Source organism: Geotrypetes seraphini, chromosome 16 (genome assembly GCF_902459505.1).
Source record: "Geotrypetes seraphini chromosome 16, aGeoSer1.1, whole genome shotgun sequence".
NCBI classification, from domain to species: domain Eukaryota; kingdom Metazoa; phylum Chordata; class Amphibia; order Gymnophiona; family Dermophiidae; genus Geotrypetes; species Geotrypetes seraphini.
The window spans coordinates 51,409,767-51,434,489 of record NC_047099.1 but is presented as its reverse complement, the minus strand read 5'-3'; the positions used below and the strand labels follow the sequence as shown (position 1 = coordinate 51,434,489).

The following is a 24,723-nucleotide window of genomic DNA, read 5'->3' as shown; positions in this document are numbered from 1 at the left end:
CCAAACTTAGAACGAAACAAATCAACCATTTATGTAAGCAATAGTCATCTGGTGTGTGTAAAAAATTCAGAGTAAGAAAGAGAAAATGATCAAACTGTAAATGCAACAAAAATGGTCCAAATTAATTGAAAGAGGGTTTAGATAAATATCTACATATTTTGTAAATAATATAGTATTCCACCATAAAAAACAGAGATTAGAGTTATTCTTCCAGTGTTGAATAATCAACTTTAAAGCCGAGACTAAAAAAACTAAATACGGCGTCTTCATCTAAAAGATTACTTGAGAAAACTAAGGATTTCCAAAATTAATGGTGAGCACATGTTATTTTTGCAGTACAGTACTTTGTTTGTATAAAACTTATGTTCTTTGGTATGAATGAGTGATTCTATCCTAGAACTAATGGCGTTCCATTTTTATTTTTAAAATTTGGTTTTTATTGTGCACCACTTTTGAACTGCGTTGCAACCGAGGCGGTATATCAAGTTTTAATAAACGATAATGGATTTATATGCTAAAGAATCATCGATTTTCAAAATTTTTATAATTTTGGCCCAAACATCAAATCAAAAATGAAAGACGTTCTTACATTCAAAACTCCTGTGTTGACAATATGCCCTTACCTTCACGTTTTTTTCCTACCCATTCTTCCCTTTTCTTCTTATAAAATGTAACTTTTTCCCCTCCACCCTTACTATCCTCACAGTCAAGTCTGTCTTGTTTTGTCATTCATGTCCCACTTAAATATTTTATCCATTCTTCCCTTATACCCCCTTTTTTTTAAACTATATTGTTAACCGGCCAGATATTTGGTTTATGGTCGGGATATTAAAAATTAATAAACTTGAAACTTGAAGAGTTCCTTTTTGCATTACTGCAAGGCCGACAAAGACCACATGAGGAAAGCCCACACGTAAAAGACTCAACCAGTGTCCATTGAGTTATATGTTGCAGAAAAAAATAAAAGATTCGGTAACAGATGAGGAGAGAGAAGGGCGTGGACCATATAACCAGAAAAAGGGACCACAGATTTTCACTTACATACCGTACTCAAGTGCACGTATAAAGTTTACCTTCAAATTAGGCACTGGCTAAATAAAAAGGTGGCCAGCTTGTTGGTCTATGTGTCTCACCTGCACTTGTCCCCTCCGTTGCCTACTGTACTGTATTAACATCTATCCTATTTTTGTTATATAAATATTAAAACAGCATTCAAGTATCATACCTGTTTTATGAATATTCTTTCATTTTTGGTTTGTTAAGTTACAAGTTTATTTTTAACTTAATGGATCGCTTATTAAATTTTACTAAGCGATGTACAAATTAAAACAAGTAAAATATAAATTTACATCAATGTAATCAGTAAATAACATGGGCTAAACAGACTGACATACAAGCTTATAGATTCATATGGAGAAGAAGGGCTAAACTACAATCATTATTATTAGGTATAGAAGACGACAAAAACAGTAAAAACAATAGGAAAAAGGGGGAGTAAAAAGTTGGTTGTTTTTTTTTTTTCTTTTTTGAGAGAAGAGAGAGAGAGAGAAAAAAAAAAATTAAACATTAAATATATTTATAAATTAAAAGCGTCTTTTAAAAAGAAAGCTCTTCAGTTTGCCTTTAAAAAGATTTAGGTCATTTTCATCTCTAGGGCGTTCCATAATTGTGGAGCCATTACAAGAAAAAATGTCATGACGACGGGTTCCAATAATTTTCAGAGAGGGAACTACTAAAAGTTTTTGGCTAACGGACCTAAGGGAATGAGATATCCTATGCGGAATAAGTATTTTATTAATATATTGAGGCTCATTTGAGGATAGAGTTTTAAAGATTAAAAGTAAGATTTTAAAGGTAATGCGATGACTGACAGGGAGCCAATGGGATTCGATCAAAAGTGGTGTAACATGATCGTATTTTTTTCGATTATGTATCAGTTTAATGGCCTCGTATCATACCTATTTTATATAACTGTTCTTCCGTGCTGCCTATTGAGTTGTTTCATTTATCACACACATTAACAGTAGAACATTTATAGTTCTGAAACTCTATCCTGACATGCTATTACTAGGATTTAATTTGCCTATCTCCAAGATTACCTCATTGATTATATCTTATGTTGACACTCTACTCTTCTTACACTGTTAACACATCATAAGTTGTTTATATTATTGTCCTTCAACCTTTTTACACCTATGGACCAGCGGAAATAAAAGAATTATTTTGTGGACTGGCACCAGTCCGCGGACCGGCAGTTGAAGAGCACTGGGCTAAGTCGTAGGCCAGACCCCGACCATCTCCATCCACATAATAGTACTAATTGTAACACTATTTTTTCCGTTCATTTTTCATATACACACACACAATATAATCTTATTAACAGCACATAATGGTTAACCACAAAATTAAACTACACAAAGAACACTGTATGTTTCTCAACATTCATTCCTACTGGAAAACAAATAACCCCATGCAAATACGGTTCATAGACAAAAGCGCGCGAAGACAAAGGCACGCTGACAGCCCAGCGCAGACAACTGAGCGCAAGGCGGAAGCGTGCCGAAGAAAAATGGGGGGTGTTGGGGGGGAACCCCCCCCCCCACTTTACTTAATAGAGATCGCGCCAGAGTTGTGGGGGGTTATAACCCCCCTCATTTACTTTTTAGGGAAAAAGTGAAGTTTTCAGTATAATGTGGGGGGTTACAACCCCCTAAACCCCCCACAACGCTGGCGCGATCTCTGTTAAGTAAAGTGGGGGGTTCCCCCCCACATCCCCCGTCGGAGCCCTTTAAAATACTGTTTTTCTTTGGCACGCTTCCGCCTTGCGCTCAGTTGTCTGTGTTGGGTTGTCGGCGCGCTTTTGACCCGTCACCTGCACATACAGGACCAAAAACTAACCCCCTCTTTTACTGAGCTGCGCTATGCTTTTTAGTGCGCATTAAATATTAGTGCACGCTAATCACACGCTAAACGCTAATGCGTGCATGTTATCCTACGGACGCGTTAGCAGTTAGTGCAGGCGTTGATTTTCAATGTCAGGGAGAAGGCTTGCAGTTAAGGCGCAGGATGCGCTTAGGAGCCGCTGCCCGCGGCTTTGTGCAATGTGGCAGTGAGGAAGAGGGAGCTGGCCCGAAGATAAAGCCACATCAATCGCACCGCGGACCGGCGGTTGAAGAACACTGTTTCGGGCCCGATGCACTGTGGACCGGCAGGAAATTTCTGTGGACCAGCACCAGTCCACGGACCAGCAGTTGAAGAACACTGGTTTATATCACCTTGCGCGAATCTCTTCGTATAGGACGGTAATTAAATCCTAATGCCAGCCTACCCCCGCAGCAGTCCTTTGTGGCATTGTGCCTTTAGGTATCTGTCCTGAATCAGGATACCGACTTTCCTGGGAAGGTGCTAGATGGCAGCTGCCCCCCACCCCCACCCCACATATCCTACTGAACCAAGGTAGTATCTATCCTGTGGGTAGGCAATTATAAATCAGAGCTTTGGTAAGGATATCTGGTAACTTCTGCAGGATCCAGAAACTAAGCCAAAGCACCTCATGATGGCCACACAACCTTTTTTCCCCCTTGCTTCCCTTTTTAAAACACAAGAGAGCTGAAAACTCAAAGAGGAAGAGGAAACGCAATGTCACATATAGGGAACAACGTATCTAATTGCAATGCCCTTCCCCAAAGAGCTTATGGCATTCTGCCTGAACACCTGCTGAAAGTTGAACAGTAAATGGGTGGACAGAAGAACGGAACCAAGATCTCCAGGTTTTCGGCTTTGATCTGTGAACACTGGATACTAGAGGAATAATTCCTAAACTGGTCTTTGCAGTCCTGCATAGAGCTGAAGTTAGGAGGGGGAGAAAATTAAAAACAGGAAGAAATCCTTTAAGACTCCTTTTAGATCCTTCCACACCACCTCAAGCAATATATGACATTTTCACCTTCAGCCAAGTGAATGGGAACCTCTGTCACTCACCAGCCTGGACAACCGGTGACAGGGACTAGTGGCCTCTTGAAGATACCAAAAGGTAGTGTCCACTTCCTGCTTACACGTCAGAGCATACGACAAACCAGGGAATAAGATAAAGAGCTGAGGCTGCCATTACCAAGAAACAGAAAGGGAGTGGTGCAGCTGGGTCCAAGACTGCCCTTGAGTAATGCTGGGTTCAGACCGCAACACAACTTAACCCAAAATGGAAGGGAGTTAGCCAAGAGTGGGCTCCATAAGCACACAAACTCTTACCATTCATTCTTTTTGGGATACCTCACAAATCTTTCCTTTGGTGCTCTCTCCCCGTTTTCTAAATCCTTTCCTTTCACCCAGTACTAGATAAAAGAGAAAATTACTTCAAACAAACAAGAGAGCAGCACAGTTCATGCTGTGACATTCTTTCCACTGGAAAGAGACAGCAGACTTTGACCCCCTATGCAAACAGGGCCTCCCCTCCTAGAAAACCCATCCGTTTGTGTTTCCCTGTCCAGCCACTGACCAGACCGCCCACCAGAAATATGACTGGCCTTAGAGCAGGGGTGTCAAAGTCCCTCCTCGAGGGCCGCAATCCAGTCGGGTTTTCAGGATTTCCCCAATGAATATGCATGAGATCTATTTGCATGCATGCAAATAGATCTCATGCATATTCATTGTGGAAATCCTGAAAACCCGACTGGATTGCAGTTCTCGAGGAGGGACTTTGACACCCTGCCTTAGAGAAAAGGTTCTTTGCTTTCTCCAGAATGGAAAACCCAGTGGAAATCTGCACGATGTGCCATCTCTAGGCCAAAAACTACCACCACTGCACAACAAGTAATGTCTCTTTTAACCAGTCCTTATTAAAAAAAAAAAAAGATACTGCAGACATCAGGGCCAGCAGTGGCTTCCGTCGCCTGCTCCTGTTACTGCATTTGCTGCAGTTCCAAAAGCTTCCAAAGGTTGTCAACTTCCTGCGCCTCTCGTAACCCACTTACAAGTCCTGCGATCTGGACAGTTGCCATGTGGTGGGGGATGAAGATAACTTGATCCAGCGGACTCTGAACCTCCCCCCACCCCCAGCGGCAGTGGTAGTTCAATAATCTGTTATGCAGTCAGACACTTGGCTAACACAGATCAAGTTCCCCCCACTGCCATCCTCCAACATTTCATCTCCCAGAGCCTCTCGTAAAAAAAGGAGACAGGGCAGATCAAGTCATATGAGAGGAAGAACAAACAAAGAGAAGTGAGAAAGGGAAAGAAGACAAAAAAAAACAACAAAACCCACCCCCCCACCTATCAGCCACTCACTCACATGGATCCCTGGTCTCCAATAGCAGAAGGCCGGAGGGCAACAAGATGGGGGAAGCAAGAAGAGAGAAACTGGAACAAGCATTTACTGCTTTTACGACGCTGTTCAAGTCTCTGCTCTTAACTCCAGTACACCTCCTGACCCACACTCAAGAGGTGATAGAAGAAAGGCAGATAACCCACTAGGCTGTGACTGCTTAGCTGAGATCAGGGCTGTAGAGGGAAAACTAAGAGAACAGGGGAAGCCTCCACTGGCCTGGATTGACAACCAAGAGAGCAATGAGATAGATCCCTTTTCAGCCCTGTGTTACTTTGAAGATTCTGGGCACAAGTGAACTCAATTAGTCTCTTTGGAAAAGTAAAAACATGCACAGACATTTCAAAATCTGTCATGCTAAATTAGCATAAGGCCTTCTCTTGTGTAGAATCCCAAGGCAGGAATGCTTTTAAGGGAAGCTCAATTTGCTCGAGATTATGTAAGTGTTAGAAATTTCATTGCTCCTACTGCTTTTTAGCCAATTCATCTGGGCTGTGTGTTTCGGCAGTGAACGGGCACTTCACTATCATGCCTAGTGGGGGTTAGTTTTTAATGTGGTTGCCATTTTGACTTAATTCCTGTTTTATTTGGCTGTTTTTGTTGTGTTTGATTTTACCTTGCTTTGCATTGTTTCCGACGATTGCTGTTTGGTGCCGTCGTTGATTTAGGACATATTCTGCCTCGGGCATCTTTATGGGTAAATGGTTAATATAATGAAAGACGCCGCCCAGGTGACATGCAAAACAAGACATGCACAGCGACGCCAGGAACTGAAGTGTTGGTAGCTGCAGACAGAGTGGAGACTTTAGCTGGCTCATGGATTCTGTGCACCTAGGGATGATCTTGGTGGTTGTCCAAATATCAGGTCATTTAAGTCTCGTCTCAGGGAGTAGTCCATGTCTGTGTTGAGCGCCAACAAGGGAAGAGCACTGCAGAATGCTTTTGGGAACCATGTGCGGCTCCCAAGCTTCAGATTTCGTTTTCATTTCTGTAAGTCTGGAGGAAAATTGGATACAGCTAGAAGATCAGACACCTTATCAAGAATATCTTTAGCTGTTTATAACCATAATCCCCAATAAAATGGATAATTATATCTTTTGGGCCACTAATGATATTTATAACAAGTTGACTTTGTGGTTTCAGCTTATTACCTGGGCTAGAAAAATCACAAGGAAGTGCATACACTGTGTTAAAGACTCTCTCAGAGTATTTCCAAGTGTTTCCATTTACCTTGCTCACTTGACTCAGTTCATAGCTTCCGCTCTTTGTTTTGGCGAGAGACTGAACAGTCAGAATGATTGCACTGATCTCTTAAGAACCCCCCCCCCCCTTCTAGAAGCAGGAAGCCCGCTAGGAACCTTGAGGCTTTGCTAGCATGCAAGTATTTCCTTGCTGGTTGGGATCAGAACCCTCATTTACTCAGACGGGCATTCGGGTTTCCTTTACAGGATGCCTAGAGGAAAATAACCTCTAATGTGTGCCATAACTGTTCATGGGCAGATATGCTGTTTCCTCCACATCTTCTCTCTTTGGGAAAGAAATTATCTGCATCTGTTGGCAACTCTCTCCGAATTTTTCCCTAAATTGTGGAAACCTCTTGAATGGCCTGTCCTTTTCCCATAAAAAAAAAACGCACCAGCTGCCATCCTGATTCTGGAGAACACCAAATTTTTTTTTACAACAGACGGGGGGGGGGGGGGTGTTTTAGCTGCCCAGGCTAAAAATGAAAGAACACACACTCATTCATGCATCTGTTATCTCTCAAATTGATTCCTGTAATACTATCTACCGTAGCATCTCATCCTCTTTGTTACGCTGCCTTCAAACTTTACAAAATTAAGCAGTTGGGTTTCTCTATAAGGCAAAACGACGGGATCACGTCATTCCTCTCATGATACAGTTACACTGGCTACCAGTTCAATTTAGTTACCAGTTCACACTTCTTTGTCAAACATTTAAAACTCTAGAGAATGACATGGGGATAAATTTGTCCCTGTTTCCGTCGAAAAACGAGGGAAACCATCCCATGTTATTCTTTAGTGTCTATCTCAACCTAAGTCCTTCTATACCAGCAGTCTTCAATGCAAGGTTTGAGGGTCAGTGGCTGGAAACCATCTCGTCTCATTCTTTAGCATCTATCTCAACCTCAGTCCTTCTACATCAGCATTCTTCAATTCAAAGCTTGAGGGTCACTGGCTGTGCCCATTCGTACTCTGATTCCTATGTGAGCCAAGTATAGGACAGTCAAGCCATTGTGACATCACTGATGATGTTGGCTCTTAGGCACTGGTGGAATGAGGCATTATGACATCACAATCTCAGCTCTGGATAACAGAGACTGCTTCTTTAGTGTCTCTCTCAACCTCAGTCCTTCTACACCCGCATTCTCCAGTGCAAGGCCCATTCATACTCTGATTCTTCCCTCTCCCTAAAGAATGACGCGGGAAACCATCCCTTGTCGTTCGCTACGACCTCCCTTCCTATCTTGCTTCTGTCACTTTTCCCTATACACCCTCTCGATCTTTGCATTGAGTTTCAATGGATAGTCCTTCTATCCTCTACACAGGCCCACTATGAGTTCACTCACTGTGCTAAATATTTTTTTTCTACCTCCATTTCTTCGGAACAGCCTCCCACCTTCCTTATGCTCAGAATTAACATTTTATTAAGTTCAAGGTCCTGTTAAAAGCACATTTTCAGAGCAGCTTTTGGCGTCCACCTCCCCCTGAGTTTTGTTGCACCCGCAGAGTCCGCATGACTGTGGCAGCTATGCTTGGGCTGTAGTATCAACTGTGCCTGCCTGCTATTCTCTTGGGCAATTGCTCTTTACTTTCCCATTAATATAATGGAGTTCCTTTCTATTTTAATTTGATTTTATTGTAAGCTGCTATGATCTGGTTTTCAGCAACTGGCAGGATATCAAAAATTTTAACAAACATAAAAAGCAATGCAGATGAAGTTATCCTACCTCTCTTAGTTTACGCGTGGCAGTCTTCCCCCAGCAAACATGTAAGCTTTAAGACAACATTAGGCCTTTTTTGTTTGTTTTGCAATTACCAAAAGATTAGGGACAGTTTCTAGCCTCTGGGCTGGTCTGTGATGGTTTTTAGTGGTACTATCCAGATCTTCTGCGTCATTAACAAGGGCTGAATCCTCAACAGCACCTCCTACCCCGACAAGCAACTCTAAAAATACATAAAATGAAAGCAAAGCAAAAAAAACAAAACAACAAATCAACCCAAAAATAAACCAATAACAAAAAAACTCAACAAAACAAAAAAGCCACTCAAACGAAGAGCTCTATTTCGCTCCTCCTGTATTTTGCATGCAAGGGCTGGCTCATGGCTTGGCAGCAATGTTGCATGGTCAGTAGTGGTCAGGGGAGACCTGCAAGCAGGAAATTGGAAGGAAGTGTGACACCATGTATTCAATACCACCACCTTCTAGTGGAGTCCAAGTATCATTTATGCCTCCTGCTAGAGAATGGATGGGCAACCTCAGCCCAAGGACTGCAACCCACCAGTTGGGTTTTCAGATTTTTCTCCAATGAATATGCATGATATCTCTTTGCACTGTAGGGGAGTTAGGTAAGTTCCCAGAGGATACGTCGTCAGAGGTGGGGGTCGCTCTCTGTACACACTTACGCCTGACATGCACTACCAAAGACAAAACACTCGCACCACACCATGATATCATAAACTAAACTAAAGCTTAACTTTGTATGTCGAGTCATCATTGTAAGAAAGCTCGACTCGGTTTACAGCAATTAAATAAACCGGGAATGATTCACAAATGATAAACAGAAGATAATAGCAAAATTTCAAAAGAATTAATTTTCAAAATGTTTGGCAAATAAGAGTAGTTTTTAAAGATTTACGGAAAAATTGAAATGAACTGGAACTCCTTAAAAAAAAAAGGGAGATCATTCCAGAGTTGAGAGAGTTTAAAGGCCAAAGATTGACTAAAGATCTTGACTCCTTTAATCCCTTTTTTAGCCAGGAATCCACTTTATTCCGCTGGACAACTCACACGCACTAAGGAGAGTTATAACTGAGATAAAACACGAACTTATACTATGCAGCTGGCCTGTGGCACATAAAAAGAAAATACACAGACAGGAGAGGGAATACATCCCATGACAGAGAATGTCTGCCCTAGGAGGTGTGATCCACCCCTCTAGTCCTCTGTGGAGTTGGTACATAAAACCTTTGACTCTGACTCCTTTTATTTATGGTATCTCCACTTCGACTACAACGCCAGATCCTTTATTTATATATCTACAGTACATGCAAGGTGTGGCTTCTTGAGATTTGGGTTTAATTTATGTTGATCATTTTTGGTCAGCTATTATGAATTTGGCATTTGTATTCTGTTAGCACGCTTTTTCGATGTAGCATTTAGTAGTAATTTGTCTGGATAGTGGAGGGGATATTTGTGAGGGGGGAAGGAGAAGGGAGACAAGGGGGTTTGAATTTAGGATTTCTAAAAAGACAATGGTACAGAATATAAAATCTTACCTATTTGAGGCTTGTGGGGATGGGATCAGACAGAGTTTGTGGGGATGAGGCATCAACGTGTCATTCTCTAGGCATCGCTTTCATTAATATAAATATCATAAAATATATTACATTTTGAAATCAAAGAACTTGATATCAAAATATATGCTAAAAGTAAAACATACCTTGGAAAAAGGGATAATCTGTGAAATATAAGCATTTGCATGACATTTAATTTAACTCTTATTTTCACAGAGCCCATCTCCAGTGACGCAAAACTTGCTTCCGAATCCACAACTTCCAACTCCAGAGCCCGTTTATGTCTTAATATAGTTCTGATTCTATACAGAAAGGCTAAGAGTATTGGTCACTATGCACCACTGAAAGATTCAGTTCTTACCTGGATAAGCTTGTTTCTATTAATATACTGTACATAGAAATCCATACATTAGGTGATCAATCCAAGCTAGCGAACCACTTGCAGAACCTACGGACTCCTGAACTTCCATTGTGTGCAAACATATTTCATGCATATTCACTGGGGAAATCCTAAAAACCCAACTGGGTGGTGACCCTCTAGGACCGAGATTGTTTCCTCTAGCACAGGGGTGGACAGAGACAAAGCAAATGGCAGAGACTAATGCCCAATGGACGCTATGTTCTACACCATAAAGCTCTATATGACCTCACAATGCAAGTGTTAAGAGCCTTAGCCTATAGGGATGGGCCATTTGGCCATTATCTGTCTTCATGTTTCTATGCTATAGAGTATGAGCTTAGTGCCCTGTTTTTTTGTGCTTTATAGCAACCTTTAGTGAATTTACCCATTAAGGGTTAAACTCTAAATGGAGTTAAATACTGCACAGGTCATACATCAGTTATAAAAATCTCAAGGTGGTCCACGGCAGTGCGCAGGAACCGACCTCTTTAGCCATCACTTAGCGTGGTCACCACAGCAGGCTCTCCGTTGTCACAAGGCAGAAATCAGTGGCCACGGTTCTAAATGATTCAGAATCTCTCGCGATGGCTACCAGTTGTTATACTCTGCCTTTGCTCCTTCTTCAGTTCATAATTTGTGGAGGATGTCTGCTTCTCAAGGCTCTAAACGTAGGAATATTTCAACCCTTGTTAAAGTAAACGGACCCTCAGTCACTGGCAGCACAGTCTGTGAACTGAAGTGTGGAAAGCCCTAGTCATACCATAATTGGAAAGGGTCATGTAGGTTTTCGATTCTTTGGCAGTGAGGAGGAGTGCATTTTCCAAGTTCTTTTATTTTTATTTTAAGATGAGTTGTCAAACTTCAAATCAATCTGGCGTGGCTGGACAAAATTAATTTGGGCTGAAGTGCAGAAACACCCTGCAAACTGTACCTTCGGCTAGGAACCTCATCAGAGAGAGTTTGTGCTATACAGACCTTGAGCCCAGGAGGGGGAATGTATGATTTTTCATTTCTCCCTTGGTCCCATTCGAAATCGCGTATCTGGTATTTTGGCTTATTTCTCTCATCAGAGCCATATTGTATTATTTTGATGCTCAGGACTCGGAATGTTTTCTCTTCCACAGCTGTAAGAACTGCATGAGGAGTTCGGGAACATGCAAATCCTCACTGCTGCTTGAACAAAATCTTCTTAAGCAGGACACTCGCCCGAGGATGCGTGCAGCCAAGGTTCAAAATCCAGCTAGGATGCTTTTTTCAAAGTCACACTTCATTCACTGCCGCAATTCCAAGCCCCCAGCTCTGCCTCTGACACTGTGCAGCACCTCAGGGGCAAGGTCCTTTACCCTCTGTGCTATGGCTAAACAAACCAATGAGGGAACAGTCAAGTGCTGCAAAGAAAGACCAATGTGCATAGAGGTCCTAAATTTCTCTTGTTTGTGGTAAGGTGCAATAGCGTTCCCATGCCAGAGGAATCATGCCTTCTGCTCAAGGCATTTGAGAAATCGCGCTGGATCAGGGGACGCACATTCTCCCAAAAATGGTTAACAAGGTGTGTCCACTTTCACTGTCCGAAGACAGCAGAATTGCAACTACAACATATCAAAAAATCTGACTGTACTTCCAAGTGGCAGACTCCAAAGAAATAATAAAAATACAACTTTCCTACTCCCATTTCTTACCAAACTACTGGAACAACTACCCCTCCAAGGGCTCCTGAACTTTAGGAAAGCAATAAAAAAGCATCTTTTTTCACCTAATCCCTTACCATATGTTTAAAAGAGAAATAGATACTGGAACTAGACCATGGGTGGGCAACTCCAGTCCTCGAGGGCCGGAATCCAGTCGGGTTTTCAAGATTTCCCCAATGAATATGCATTGAAAGCAGTGCATGCAAATAGATCTCATGCATATTCATTGGGGAAATCCTGAAAACCCGACTGGATTCCGGCTCTCAAGGACCGGAGTTGCCCACCCCTGAACTAAACCCCATGTACGAATGCCAGCATAGTAGAATTCTCGCATCCACTCTCACGGATGTTTTCTGTGAAGCTGCTGGATTCAAGGACCCCTGAAGAGGGCAAATGTTGCCGAAACACCTGTAGGATCTGGATATCTGTTTACAACAAGTGAATAATTATTGAAGCTTTGTTGGCTTTTTAATGTTATTGCATTTTAATGTTGTATTAATAAACATCATCGTTTTAATCTCTGGGAGTCCAGGGACTGGTTCCACATTGTTTTGCTTGTTGTGGCACCAAGGTCCATCACTGTAGGATACTGGCCTGCCTTTCTCGACGTTGACCACCCCACAGTGTTGTTCGTTTTCAAGAAGGCTCATACTAGGACAACAACACTGCATTGTAACCCGTTCTGACTGTATATTATTTATGTTAACTGTATATTATCTAGGCTAACCTATAAACTTGAGCTCGTTGGGATAAATAAAATGCCAATACTACAACTTTGGAGTCTGTGGAACTCAGTACCTAATGTCGCATGCCAACAGCAAGAGAGCAAAAGCCAGGCTCAAGCTTTTTAACTACATAGTACACTTATAAAGCAATTAAAGACCATTGAAATGAATGGCCCTTCCAAGGTCTCCTTATCTCCAACTTCCACACCCATCTTCCCTTTTCTGAATCCACGAATTCAAATCCACTATGAGTTCCTCTGACCCTTTCTCATATTCAAGGTCAACTGTCATATGCTCAATTTCTCATGCTTGCCACTATGACCATTCCCTCTTCCTTCAAACATGCTGTGATCACACACCTCAAAAACAACCCCGCTTCCCCCCCAAAAAAAAAAAAAAAGAAAAAAAAATCCTCTTGGGATCCTACTTGCCCTACACCCTCCTCCTTCCTTTTGCATCCAAGCTGCCTGAATGCTCCGTGCTTCACCTCCACTGTCCTGACTTTCTCTCACCTCGTCTCGCTTTCACCCTCTATGTTCCATAGAAACATCAACAGTTTTGGTAATCTCAGATTATAAAAAGTGTGTAATAAAACTCTGGCAGGCAGGATATTTGGGTGCTGGGATTAACTACAAGCATCTCTGTGTTCATTTGTCCAGAGTGGCAGAGAATCAAAGCAGAAAGAGACAAACATGCAACCTGGACAAGGAGCAATACCCAAGAGCAGTCACGCTTCTATGGTGGTAGTCAAGGCATACTCAGCACAGTATGGATGGGAATGCTTGGAGGGATCGACTGAAGTCATTTATTTAGCAGCAGGGTCACACCCTAAGTAGCAGCCTCCATCTTCATCACAACGCACATTTTGTCTGTAACGCAGCAATTCCTAAACTTGTCCTGGGGGAACCCCAGCCAGCCAGGTGTTCTGGATATCCACACTGAATATGCATGAGAGAAATGTGCAAGCCGTGGAAGTGGTGCATGCAAATAAATCTCATGAATATTCATTGCAAATATCCTAAACACCAGACTGGCTTGGCTTCTCCACTAGGACAGTTTTGAGACTACTGCTGTACAAGACAGGGTTTTGGGTTACTTTAGATCCTTAGCCTTCAACCCCTAAGTCCTTGATGGCCAACAGATTAGATTTTCAGGATATCCCTATTGAGTACGCATGAAGATTTGCATTCAATGAAGATATTAGGCATGCAGATCATCTTCATGATATGTTGGTGGCCCTTGAGGATTGGGAGTGAAGACCAAGGGACTAGATCAGTCCAAATACTCAGCTCCTGAAGTCCTCCCTTGTGGCTCTCAAACAGTTGGCTGAAATGTTCTTCAAATCCTGTTAAAGCATTAATTTCAATCTTGTCCACTTGATATAACAACTGCAAACAATCCTTTTTTCCATTGCAAATGCAAGCAGTGTCTCACTTCCGGTTCACCACACAATTGTTTCCCACATACTCACCTTTATAGGACCCCCAGGGACCCCTGAAGAAGACTTTTTGTCGAAACGCAGACCGTGTTGGGTCCTGTATCCCTAGCGGACTAGGTCCTTTAAGGCTCTTATGTGGATGATTTACTTTTATGTGGATGGAATTATTTTATGTGGATGATTTTAGTGTACCTTTGGAACTTTGATACTTTCAAATAAAGTCCATTTGGGAACATCATCACTCCACAGAGTTTTTTTTGTTTTCTCTGGTATTGGTGGTCACGTTCTAGCATAGCTTGAGGGGCTTTTGGTGAAGGGCATTTTCTGTGAAGTCAGGTTTACAGGAATCTCACATTAAGTCACTGGAGTATGAACTCCCACATGGTTCCTCTTGATCTCCAATGTTATTGACTGTAATTTGTTTGTTAGTCCTTTGGCTGAGCTGATTGTGGGGCATGGCATTAGTCCATATATAAGCTGATAATTTGTTGTTGATAGCAAGAGTTCCAAAAGTATCTATGGATTTGTCTATTCTACATACCTGTCTTTTGGCTATTCAAGATTAGCTCTACTTATTAGATGTTAAGTGTTGATAAAACAATGGCTTGTTGGATTTCTGTTGGTAACTTTATATTGTGCTAGAGAATGACATGTATACCCGTTCCTGCGGTAAACCGCACACCTCAGGAATTGGAAAAAATTTGGACCGTTTACTGCAGGTTCAGGAGCAAGGCTTTTCACTGCCCCATGGGAGCAGTAAAGGGCCTTGCTCCCACAGTAAAGTATGACATTGCTGCTGGTCGACCCTTCTACGCCTCCCGCCCCAGGCTTCAACAACTGAAGAAACATCATCGCAGGTCTGCTCCAGGATCTTCCTTCAGCTAAGACTCTCCTTCCGATGTACAGGACTCCCAGATACTCTAGCCACTGAAAGGGAACCAGTCTGCTCTTCTTGAAGTTGATCACCCAGCCCAAGGACTGCAGCAGCTGAACTACTCTTGTGGTCGTATTTTGACTTTCCTGCCAGACAAAGCCCGAATCAACCATTTGTCCAGGTAAGGATGAACCCGGATACCGTGGTGAAGCAGCAAGGCTGCTACGACCACCATTACCTGGGAGAATATCCTTGGGGCCATGGCAAGACCAAAGGGCATAGCTCTGAAATGGAAATGTTAACCCAGGATCACGAACACAGAAACCCTCCGATGAGGCGGCCAAATCTGAATGTGAGAGTACGCCTCCTAGATATTCAGAGCAGAGAAACTTCCCTGGCTGGCTGGAAGCAATCCCAGAATGCAGGGTCTCCATGCGGAATCACAAGAACTAGAGACAACAGTTGAGGCCGTTGAGGTCCCAACAATGAATGAAGGTCACCCCACTTGTTGGGCATCACAAAGTAAATTGAGTAACATCCCAAGCCCCTCTCCTCTGGGGGAACTAGTATGATCACCTGCAAAGCAGGCAGGGACCGGTCTCTTGAAGGACAGCTTCAGAGACATTCATTCACGAGACTCCAAGAAAAGAGGAGCAACTGGGAAGGAGAACTGTAGCTGGTAGCCCTCTGTAAAGAACCCCAAGACCCACTAAGTTAAATGATTTCGCCACATTCTCCAGCAATGAATTCCAGAGTTTAATTACACACTGAGTGAAGAAATATTTTCTCTGGTTTGTTTTAAATCTACTACTTAGTAGCTTCATCGCATGTCCCCTAGTGAACAAGTGATTCACATCTACCCTTTCCATTCCACTCAGTATTTTATAGGCTTCTATCATATCACCTCTGAGCCATCTCTCCTCCAAGCTGAAGCCACTTTAACCTTTCCTGAAAGGGAAGTCCTCTCAGACCTTTCACCATTTTCATGCTAATACTGTTTTTTTACACTCAGACCTGTGAGCAGTCCAGTTCTCCTTAGCACAGAACACTGTGTCAGCATCTGGCATACATACGCTCCCTGTTAAACATATACGTTTCTGCAAGGCTTTTGACAACATATAATTTCCAGTAGTCAAATTTTTACTCTATGCTTGCCTCAGGAAGCCCAAGCTCATTGCATGTTAAAATTTGATCCTGTATTGTTTTATTAAATATTATTGTTTATTGTATTGTTACCCATCAAATGTAATTTTAAACTGTACATCGCTTAGAAGTATGATTAAGCGATTAATCAAAAAAATTATTAAACTTGAAACTTGCATCGGGCCCCAAAAGACCAACTCATTTTGAACCCTGTTTTCCCAGTCATTCACCTCCCCTTATGCGCTAATTTCAATCTTTAGCTCCTGCACAAACAACAAAAGGGTTTTTGCACCTCACTAAGGTGATCATGTCTGGTCTGTCTCGGTGAATCAACTGCCAAACCCGTAGGAATTTGGCATTTGTTTCTGTAGACAAACAATTTCATTCTGCAGCACTTTCAAATGAAGATTTTGCCAATTTCTTAACCAGGGACTCATGCCAGATGAAACACTGGTTTTCTAAGATAAATTTAAAGAACAGACTACCAGCAGCCTCCATCAGCACAGCAGTGCCATTTTCTGTCATTTCTGCAACTTCTCAATGCATGTAAATTTTGTTTCAAATATGAACTCATGTTTAAAAGATTCTGCATCTAAACATGTTCCTCAGAATCACAGAAAACTAGGGGCCCTGGTCAATATAGAAAGGGCCAGGACTACAATCTATATTTTTCTCTATAGTCAATTTGTAAAACGCATTAGAAAAATGCAAAACCTGCAGACAGAATGGTTAAATACTAGCACTACTTCTTGCTTTAAGATGGTAATTAATCCCTTACATGCTATCTCAGCAGAAAAGAGCTTTCTCCTTCCCTCTCGTGTTCCTTCCTCAAGCTCTCTGCTGTGATTGCTCAAGAAGCTGGCTCTGAAAAACAGGCTAAAACAATAGCGTCGTTTTAAAAATTAGATATTTTTTTTTTAAAAAAACTAAACAAACTGAGTTCCTTGAATCTCGGAAGGGGCAGAGAGGAAGTAGGATCGGTGCAGTTTTGACCTGCAAATATAAGCAGGTGCAGAAAAACCTGGCAGCGTCAAATCTGCCGATTCCCCCCCCCCCCCCAGTATTCCCTGGAGCTATTTGTAGCTTTCCACGTGCCCTGCCCCTTTAATTTCAAGGGGAACATCCACCTTGCTGTTGCATCACTGGCAATCGCAGCAGATCCTTAAAGCAGAATTAACACCCATCAAAATCACGGAGGTGTAATTTGGCTTTTTTTGTGTGCTTGCAGGATTTTTTTATTTCCCAAGTTTCAAGTTTAATATTCATTTGATGAATCGCTTATAACAATATCTAAGCGATGTACAGTTTTAAAAACCATCAGAATGTGGTAATACATTTAGTTTACAAAATTTAAACAAAAGACCGACAAAATTGGACAGACAGGAAGGGGTGGGAAGGAGGGAGAAAATTGCAATTTTTTATATATTAGAATTTAACATCAAACGGAAAGCACATTGGGTAGTGATGGGTTATGATAAAATAAGAAGAATGCAGAAACCTGAAATGTTACTTTTCATGCATCAAATGCATCTTGAAATAAGTATGTTTTTAAAATTTTCTTAAAAGAGACTAGGTCTGTTTCATTTTTAATAAAATTAGGAAGGGAGTTCCACAATGTAGGGGCTTTCACGGAGAACATATCATTACGTCTTGTGCCTATGATTCTCAGCGAAGGGATTGAGAGCAATTGTGATGAGGAAGATCTTAAAGAACGAGGAGATTTGTATGGGACAATCATTTTAGCTATAAATTGGGGTTCGTTGAAGCTCAATGTTTTGTATACCAAAAATAAAATTTTGAAAGTAATTCGATGAGTTATGAGGAGCCAATGTGATTTAATAAGTAAAGGGGTAACATGGTCGAATTTTTTTGCATTGTGAATTAATTTAACTGTTTTGGTGAATTTTCCCCACCTAGGAATTAATTAGCCTTCAGTTCCTGCTTTCCCAAAAGCTTAATTTTATGACCGTGCAAAGGATTTAAGCCTCGATGGTCAAAGTTCCGACAATACCGTATTAAATACTGTGGTGGGAGCAATTTTTTATTTTTTAATCAAGTATTGCTTAGCACAACAACACAAGAATAGCCTTACTGACAAAAACCCAGAGTAGCAAGATTCCATGCTACCGATCCAGTGGCTTCCCCCCATGTCTGTCTCAATAGCAGACTATGGACTTTTCCTCCAGCAACTTGTTCAAAACTTTTATTAAAACCAGCTACATTAACCGCTCTTACCACAACTTCTGGCCAGAGCTTAACTATTCTCTGAGTGAAAAAATATTTCCTCCTATTGGTTTTAAAAGTATTTCCCTGTAACTTCATTGAGTGTCCCCTACTCTTTGTAAAAAAAAAAATCGATTCACTTGTACCCGTTCTACATCACTCAAGGATTTTGTAGACGTCAATCATATCTCTACTCAGTTGCCTCTTTTCCAAGCTGAAAAGCCTTAACCTCTTTAATCCTCATACGAGAGGAGTTCCATCCCCTTTATCATCTTGGTCGCTCTCCTTTAAACCTTTTCTAGGAAGTTCTTCTTTACCCAACGTGTGGTGGACACCTGGAATGCGCTTCCAGAGGGCGTAATAGGGCAGAGTACGGTAATGGGGTTCAAGAAAGGATTGGACAATTTCCTGCTGGAAAAGGGGATAGAGGAGTATAGATAGAGGGCTACTATACAGTTCCTGGATCTGATGGGCCGCCGCGTGAGCGTACTGCTGGGCACGATGGACCTTAGGTCTGACCCAGCGGAGGCACTGCTTATGTTATGTTCTTATGAGATAAGGCGAACAGAATTGAATGGAATAGTCAAGATGAGGTTGCACCAAGGAGCAACACTCTTAGGCTTGTTTACCACCTCTTTTCTAATTCCTAGCATCTTGTTTGCTTTTTTAGCTGCTGCCGCCACCCATTGAGCAGAAGGTTTCAGCATATTGTCTACAATGACATCTTTTGCTTGGGTCCTGACCCCCCAAGGTGGACCCTAGCATCTGGTAACTCTGATTTGGGTTTCTTCTTTCCAATGTGCATCATTTTGCATTTGTCCGCCATTCGGATGCCCAGCCTTCCAATTTCCTAAGGTCTGCCTGCAAGTTTTCACAATCTACATGCGTTTTAACAACTTTGAACAGTTTGGGGGTCATCTGCAAATTTAATCACCTCACTCGTCGTTCCAATTTCCAGATTCATTTATAAATAAGTTAAATTGCAATGGTCCCAGTATAGATCCCTGTGGCACTCCACCATTTAACCCTACCCTGTTCTAATCCACAACTGAACCCAGCCTCCTATCCCATGACTCTTTAAATTGCATATAGTAACATAGTAGATGACGGCAGATAAAGACCCGAATGGTCCATCCAGTCTGCCCAACCTGATTCCATTTAAATTTTTTTAAAATTTTTTTCTTCTTTGCTATTTCTGGGCAAGGATCCAAAGCTCTACCCGGTACTGTGCTTGGGTTCCTACTGCCGAAATCTCCGTTAAAACCTACTCCAGCCCATCTACACCCTACCAGTCATTGAAGCCCTCCCCAGCCCATCCTCCACCAAATGGCCATATACAGACATAGACAGTGCCAGTCTGCCCAGTACTGGCCTTAGTTCAATATTTAATATTATTTTCTGATTCTAGATCCTCTGTGTTCTTCCCACGCTTCTTTGAACTCAGTCACCGTTTTACTCTCCACCACCTCTCTCGGGAGCACATTCCAGGCATCCACCACCCTTCTCTGTAAATTCTCTCAGCAGGCTCTCATGAAGAACTTTGTCACATGCCTTCTGAAAATCTAGATGTTCTACATCAACCAGCTCATCTTTATCCATAAGTTTATTCCAAAGAAGTCAAGCAAATTGGTGACTCTGTCCCATTAAATAATGTTTGTCTATATGTTCCACAATTTTATTTTTTATAATTGGTTCCACCATTTCGCCCAGCACTGCAGTCTGTAATTTCCTAATTCTTCCACGGAACCCTTTTTAAAAATCGACGTAACATTAGCCACCCTCCAATCTTCAGGTACTACAGACGATTTTAGTGAGAAGTTACAGATCACTAACAGCAGGTCAGATATTTCATGTCCGAGTTCTTTCAGTACCCTGGGATATTTACCATCTGATCCAGGTGATTTATCACTTTTTAACTTGTCAGTTTGGCTTAGTACATCTTCCAGATTCACTGAGATTTCAGTTCCTCTGCATCATTACCCCTGAAAACCATTAACGCTTCAAATAGATTTCTTACACATCAACTAATGCAATGCACCATGGTTTTCTCACCACTTTTAAACAAAACAAATTGCACACAACAGTGCTGAAAAATAAATACACTTCTCCCTCCGTATTCGCGGTGGATGCAGGCGGAACATAGTCGCGAATATGGAATCAGGCATAGCAAGGCAAAATGTATTATACAGGATGATTCTTTGACTTGAAGGTTGGTCACCTGCATCTCGGTTTCAAACACAGTTTGGGTTCAGAGTTGATTGATTTGGGGGGGGGGGGCAGAGTCTGCATACGAAAAATCGGGAATAAGCGAAACCGCAAATACGGAGGGAGAAGTGTACAGTATCACGCTACAGCAGTAAGCAATTACAATAGTTTGCTCATTAGCCAATGCAATGCATTTGCTACACTGGGACAGGTTACTGGGCTTTCTAAAAGGGGCCCTTAGTGTGTTCACCATTAGGACAAAATGGTTCAGAGATACTGTAGGATGTGAAAGCGTAGACTGGAAAACAGACATATATAAAGAGATGGTACACTACCATTATGAAAACTGCTAACAAAAAAATTAGCTTTACAAAATACAGGTGTCTGGTACTGTACTATAATCACTCAAGATGCATCACTCAACCCGATCAACCTCTTGTGCTTGAGTCGAGGTCAACAGGTCAATTTCTGACACCTCAACAGGTGTGCAGCTCCAGAATGATGTACTTTATCTTTAAAAGAGGGAGATACTGGTGCTGGTAGGTTGACTTCAGCCTGATCAACCTCTGGCACACGATTCAAGGCTGGCAAATCATGTTCTGTCACATCAACCTCTGGCGCACGAGTCTTGCGACTTGTTGACTGGAAAAGCTGTCAGCCTTGTCTGCTTGGCTTTCCTTCTCAAGCCCTTAAGTGTCTCAGCGTTAAGGGGCAAATGCAGAGCTTGCCAGACTGCGCTCCAGCATGGGATCACATGTCTCCATATCTCTGAACAGCTTTTCCAACGTTGATGCCCATCCTAGCTTTATAAGCGCACAAGGATTTGGGGCTCTGTAGACCATAAGAGACTTCCATTTGAAACCTTGGCACTGGCACATAGTAGCGGGGTGGTGTGATCTTAAAATGCCTTGAATCCTGGGACTTTGGTTGCCATTTTCATTATATATGGCCATTTCCCAGTCTGCTTCTAAATCAAGACAGTCTCATCCACACTGAATGCCTGCTCTGGCACATACATACCCCTTTTCTTCAATAACACTTAGCAGGTACATTTTAAATTCCTCAGCTGAACCTGCCTCCCTGGAAAGACTTTTTTTTTCTTTACTGTATTATCGCTTTTTAAAAATGCACTAGCCAAAGTGAACTCGCAGAAAAGGGTTTTGACGTTTTCTTGCTCGTTGGTGACGTGTTTGTAAATGTATCTGGCTTTCATTCCGACAAAAATGCTGTCCACTGTGCTTTTTCCCTCATTCACCATTTGCATTATCCACAAATTTAGACAATTCTCCATCTTTTCCATTGACTGATCACAAACCATAGATGTTGCTTTGGAACTTTCCAGTGCAGCTTGGCAAACAGACCGACGAATATCTTCCTCTGTTTGCTGGATGGATTGGATTGTGGATTCATTCACATTGAACTCACAGCTTGACGGCAGAAACAGACCTGTGAGAACGAAGACTGTCTAAAACACGTATTTTGTCACTCACGACACATGACATGCTTCTTTCTCTTCGGAGCTGTACCTGCAGATGCTTGTAGCCCACTCTCGAAGCCAAAACCAGAAGTGAACATGAAAGGAAACAAAGCTTTTTTTCCTAAGGTTGGAGGTCCACAATTACATGGCACGAATAGCGGTCACAATGCATGCAACCGTGGATAAACAAAATTGTGAACTGGGAACGTTCAAATAACGAGAACATGCTTTTGCTTGGGTGTCGGTGGAAACATGACACCTGGTTAGGAGGTAGAGTTAAGTCCAGATGGGAGTGGAAATGCCACTTCAACCAACTTGCCTAAAAGCCATGGCAAAACCTCAACGCTTCTAAAAGCACAAATCCACTTATGATGAACACGATCCAGTGTAAAATGTCCTTGCTGCTCTCGAGATGTGCTGTTTGCTGGATACGGGTTCCTTCCCTCCAGAGGCTCTTGGCCTACGGCCCTGCTTTACTGGCTATTTTAAACGTTGATGGATGCCATGAGCTTATTTTCACTGTTTGTTTACAGGCTCTGCTGTTGAAAGAAAGGTTTGTGAGCTAAGGATTAAAAACCCAGGTTCCTCCCTGTGGCATAGGAAACCAGCCAAGAGTTAAGACTATCCCCATGCTTCCCCCATCATTTTTCACAGGAAAGGTGTGTGGGGAGGGTGTCATTACATAGAAACATAGAAATAGACGGCAGATAAGGGCCACGGCCCATCAAGTCTGCCCACTCTAATGACCCTCCCTATTTATCTTTGCGGATAGATCCCACATGTCTATCCCATCTGGCCTTAAAATCTGGCACGCTGCTGACCTCAATAACCTGGAGTGGAAGACTATTCCAGCGATCAACTACCCTTTCAATGAAGAAGAACTTCCTAGTGTCACCGTGCAGTTTCCAGCCCCTGATTTTCCACGGATGCCCCCTTGTTGCCGTGGGACCCTTGAAAAAGAAGATATGTTCTTCCACCTCGATGCGGCCCGTGAGATACTTGAATGTCTCGATCATGTCACCCCTCTCTCTGCGTTCCTCGAGTGAGTAGAGCTGCAACTTCCCTAACCGCTCCTCGTATGGGAGCTCCTTGAGTCCCGAGACCATCCTGGTGGCCATTCTCTGGACCGATTCCAGTCTCAGCACATCCTTGCGGCAATGCGGCCTCCAGAATTGCACACAGTACTCCAGTTCAGTAAAATAAACCAACTAATACAAGTTTTACGATAAAGATATTTGCTCCTAGTGGAGTTTTTCAAAGCAATGCCCAGTGGCAGCCCCCCAAAACTCTTGGGGTTTCTTTTTCTGCTCAGGGTAGAGGAAGTGGATTGGGGGGGGGGGTTTAAGAGCTGCATGTTTAAAGGATAAGGCAAAGGCATATCTCAATGGACAGAAGAGAATGCATTTGGAAATGCTCTCAACCTTGAAGATACTTCCCCCCCCCAACATCAAGTCTGAAGGTGAGCTGGTGGTTAGAAGTTGTAGCCCCGCATGGGAGAATAATTTGGCTGCTCTCCTTCAGCTCATTAGACTCCAGTGGTCCTAGCTTAAAAATCAATGAAGGCCACTGACCCAATATGTAGTCTTTACTCCACCCAGCTTCCTTTTAGTTTTTCATCCAGATATGCCTCTTGTGTTGCTCTTCCAGATGAATCTATTGAATAATGGTGTCACAAACGTTTCCTTTATGATTTTCTGCAGTGTCCCCCTCACAACTCAGTCTACCTATTCCAGCCCCCATCATTAACACAGACCGGGGAGGAGGTAGAAACTGCAGCTTACTCAGAAACTCAGCTAATGCATTAACATCCAGCCACAAGGGGTCGATGTCCAGTGATGGTTGAAACAAGCTCCCCCCCCCCCTCTCACACACACATTCCCCACGTCTGGGCAGGCCAAAGCACTTACCACTATGCTACCAGGTCAGCCCTGAGCACCCACTCTTGATTTTCTTGTTCACAGATCCCCGAGCCATCAACTAATCAGCAGGTATCGACATGACCATTCAGTATTAAAATTCCCCTATTAAAATGACCTGCAACCCTCCCCAGGACCCTGTATTTGAATATCAAGAGGAACATTTTTATCCTCCCACTGTGTTAGCTGTACTTGGAATAGTCCTTACCTGAACCTAAAATGCCCTCTTATTCCCCTCTGTCCTCAGAAGTACCCAATTGTATTACAGCTTACAGGTGATATAAACCATATGGTATTTATTTAATGCTCTTTTGTTCAACTGATTATGAATGTTTTATTGTAAGCCACCTAGGTTTTAGGTGGATAATAAACATGTTAAATAAATATTAGATTCTAAACTAAACCTTAAGTTTGTATACCGCATCATCTCCACAATCGTAGAGCTCCGCACGGTTTACAGGAAATGGTGTAGAGAAGGAACTCCAATGAGGGTTACAGGACAGTATAGAGAACGTTTAGAGGGACTTAGTATAATAAAGAGGACATATCACATTTTTGAGAATAGCCAAGTTTTAAGATGTTTTCGTTAAAGTTGGAGGGCGCCCAGATTCCGAAGTGGGGTAGAAAGGTTATTCCAGAGCTCTGTGATTCTGACGGAGAGGGTTGACCCTAGTTTTCCTGGATGGAATATGCCTTTTAATGAGGGGAAGGATAGTTTGAATTTTGGGGTGGATCTGGTGATGTTAGGATTCGAGGAATTCCAAGATAGTGGGATAAGG

General features: G+C 42.3%; 1 protein-coding gene across 4 annotated transcripts in view; it reads right to left on the bottom strand.

Moving 5' to 3' along the window:
• The window catches only part of PRKACA (protein kinase cAMP-activated catalytic subunit alpha), an 89,464-nt gene that overhangs the window by 23,842 nt on the left and 40,899 nt on the right, over positions 1-24,723 (bottom strand). The window contains exon 1 of one of the 4 annotated variants that reach the window (XM_033924160.1): positions 4,249-4,271. The exons of the other annotated variants lie outside the window; for them this stretch is intronic. Within the exon in view, the coding sequence (XP_033780051.1) occupies positions 4,249-4,255 (7 nt within the window). The 5' untranslated portion in view covers positions 4,256-4,271. Of the gene's footprint in view, positions 1-4,248; positions 4,272-24,723 lie in introns of those variants that run through there. 4 annotated transcript variants of the gene reach the window in all.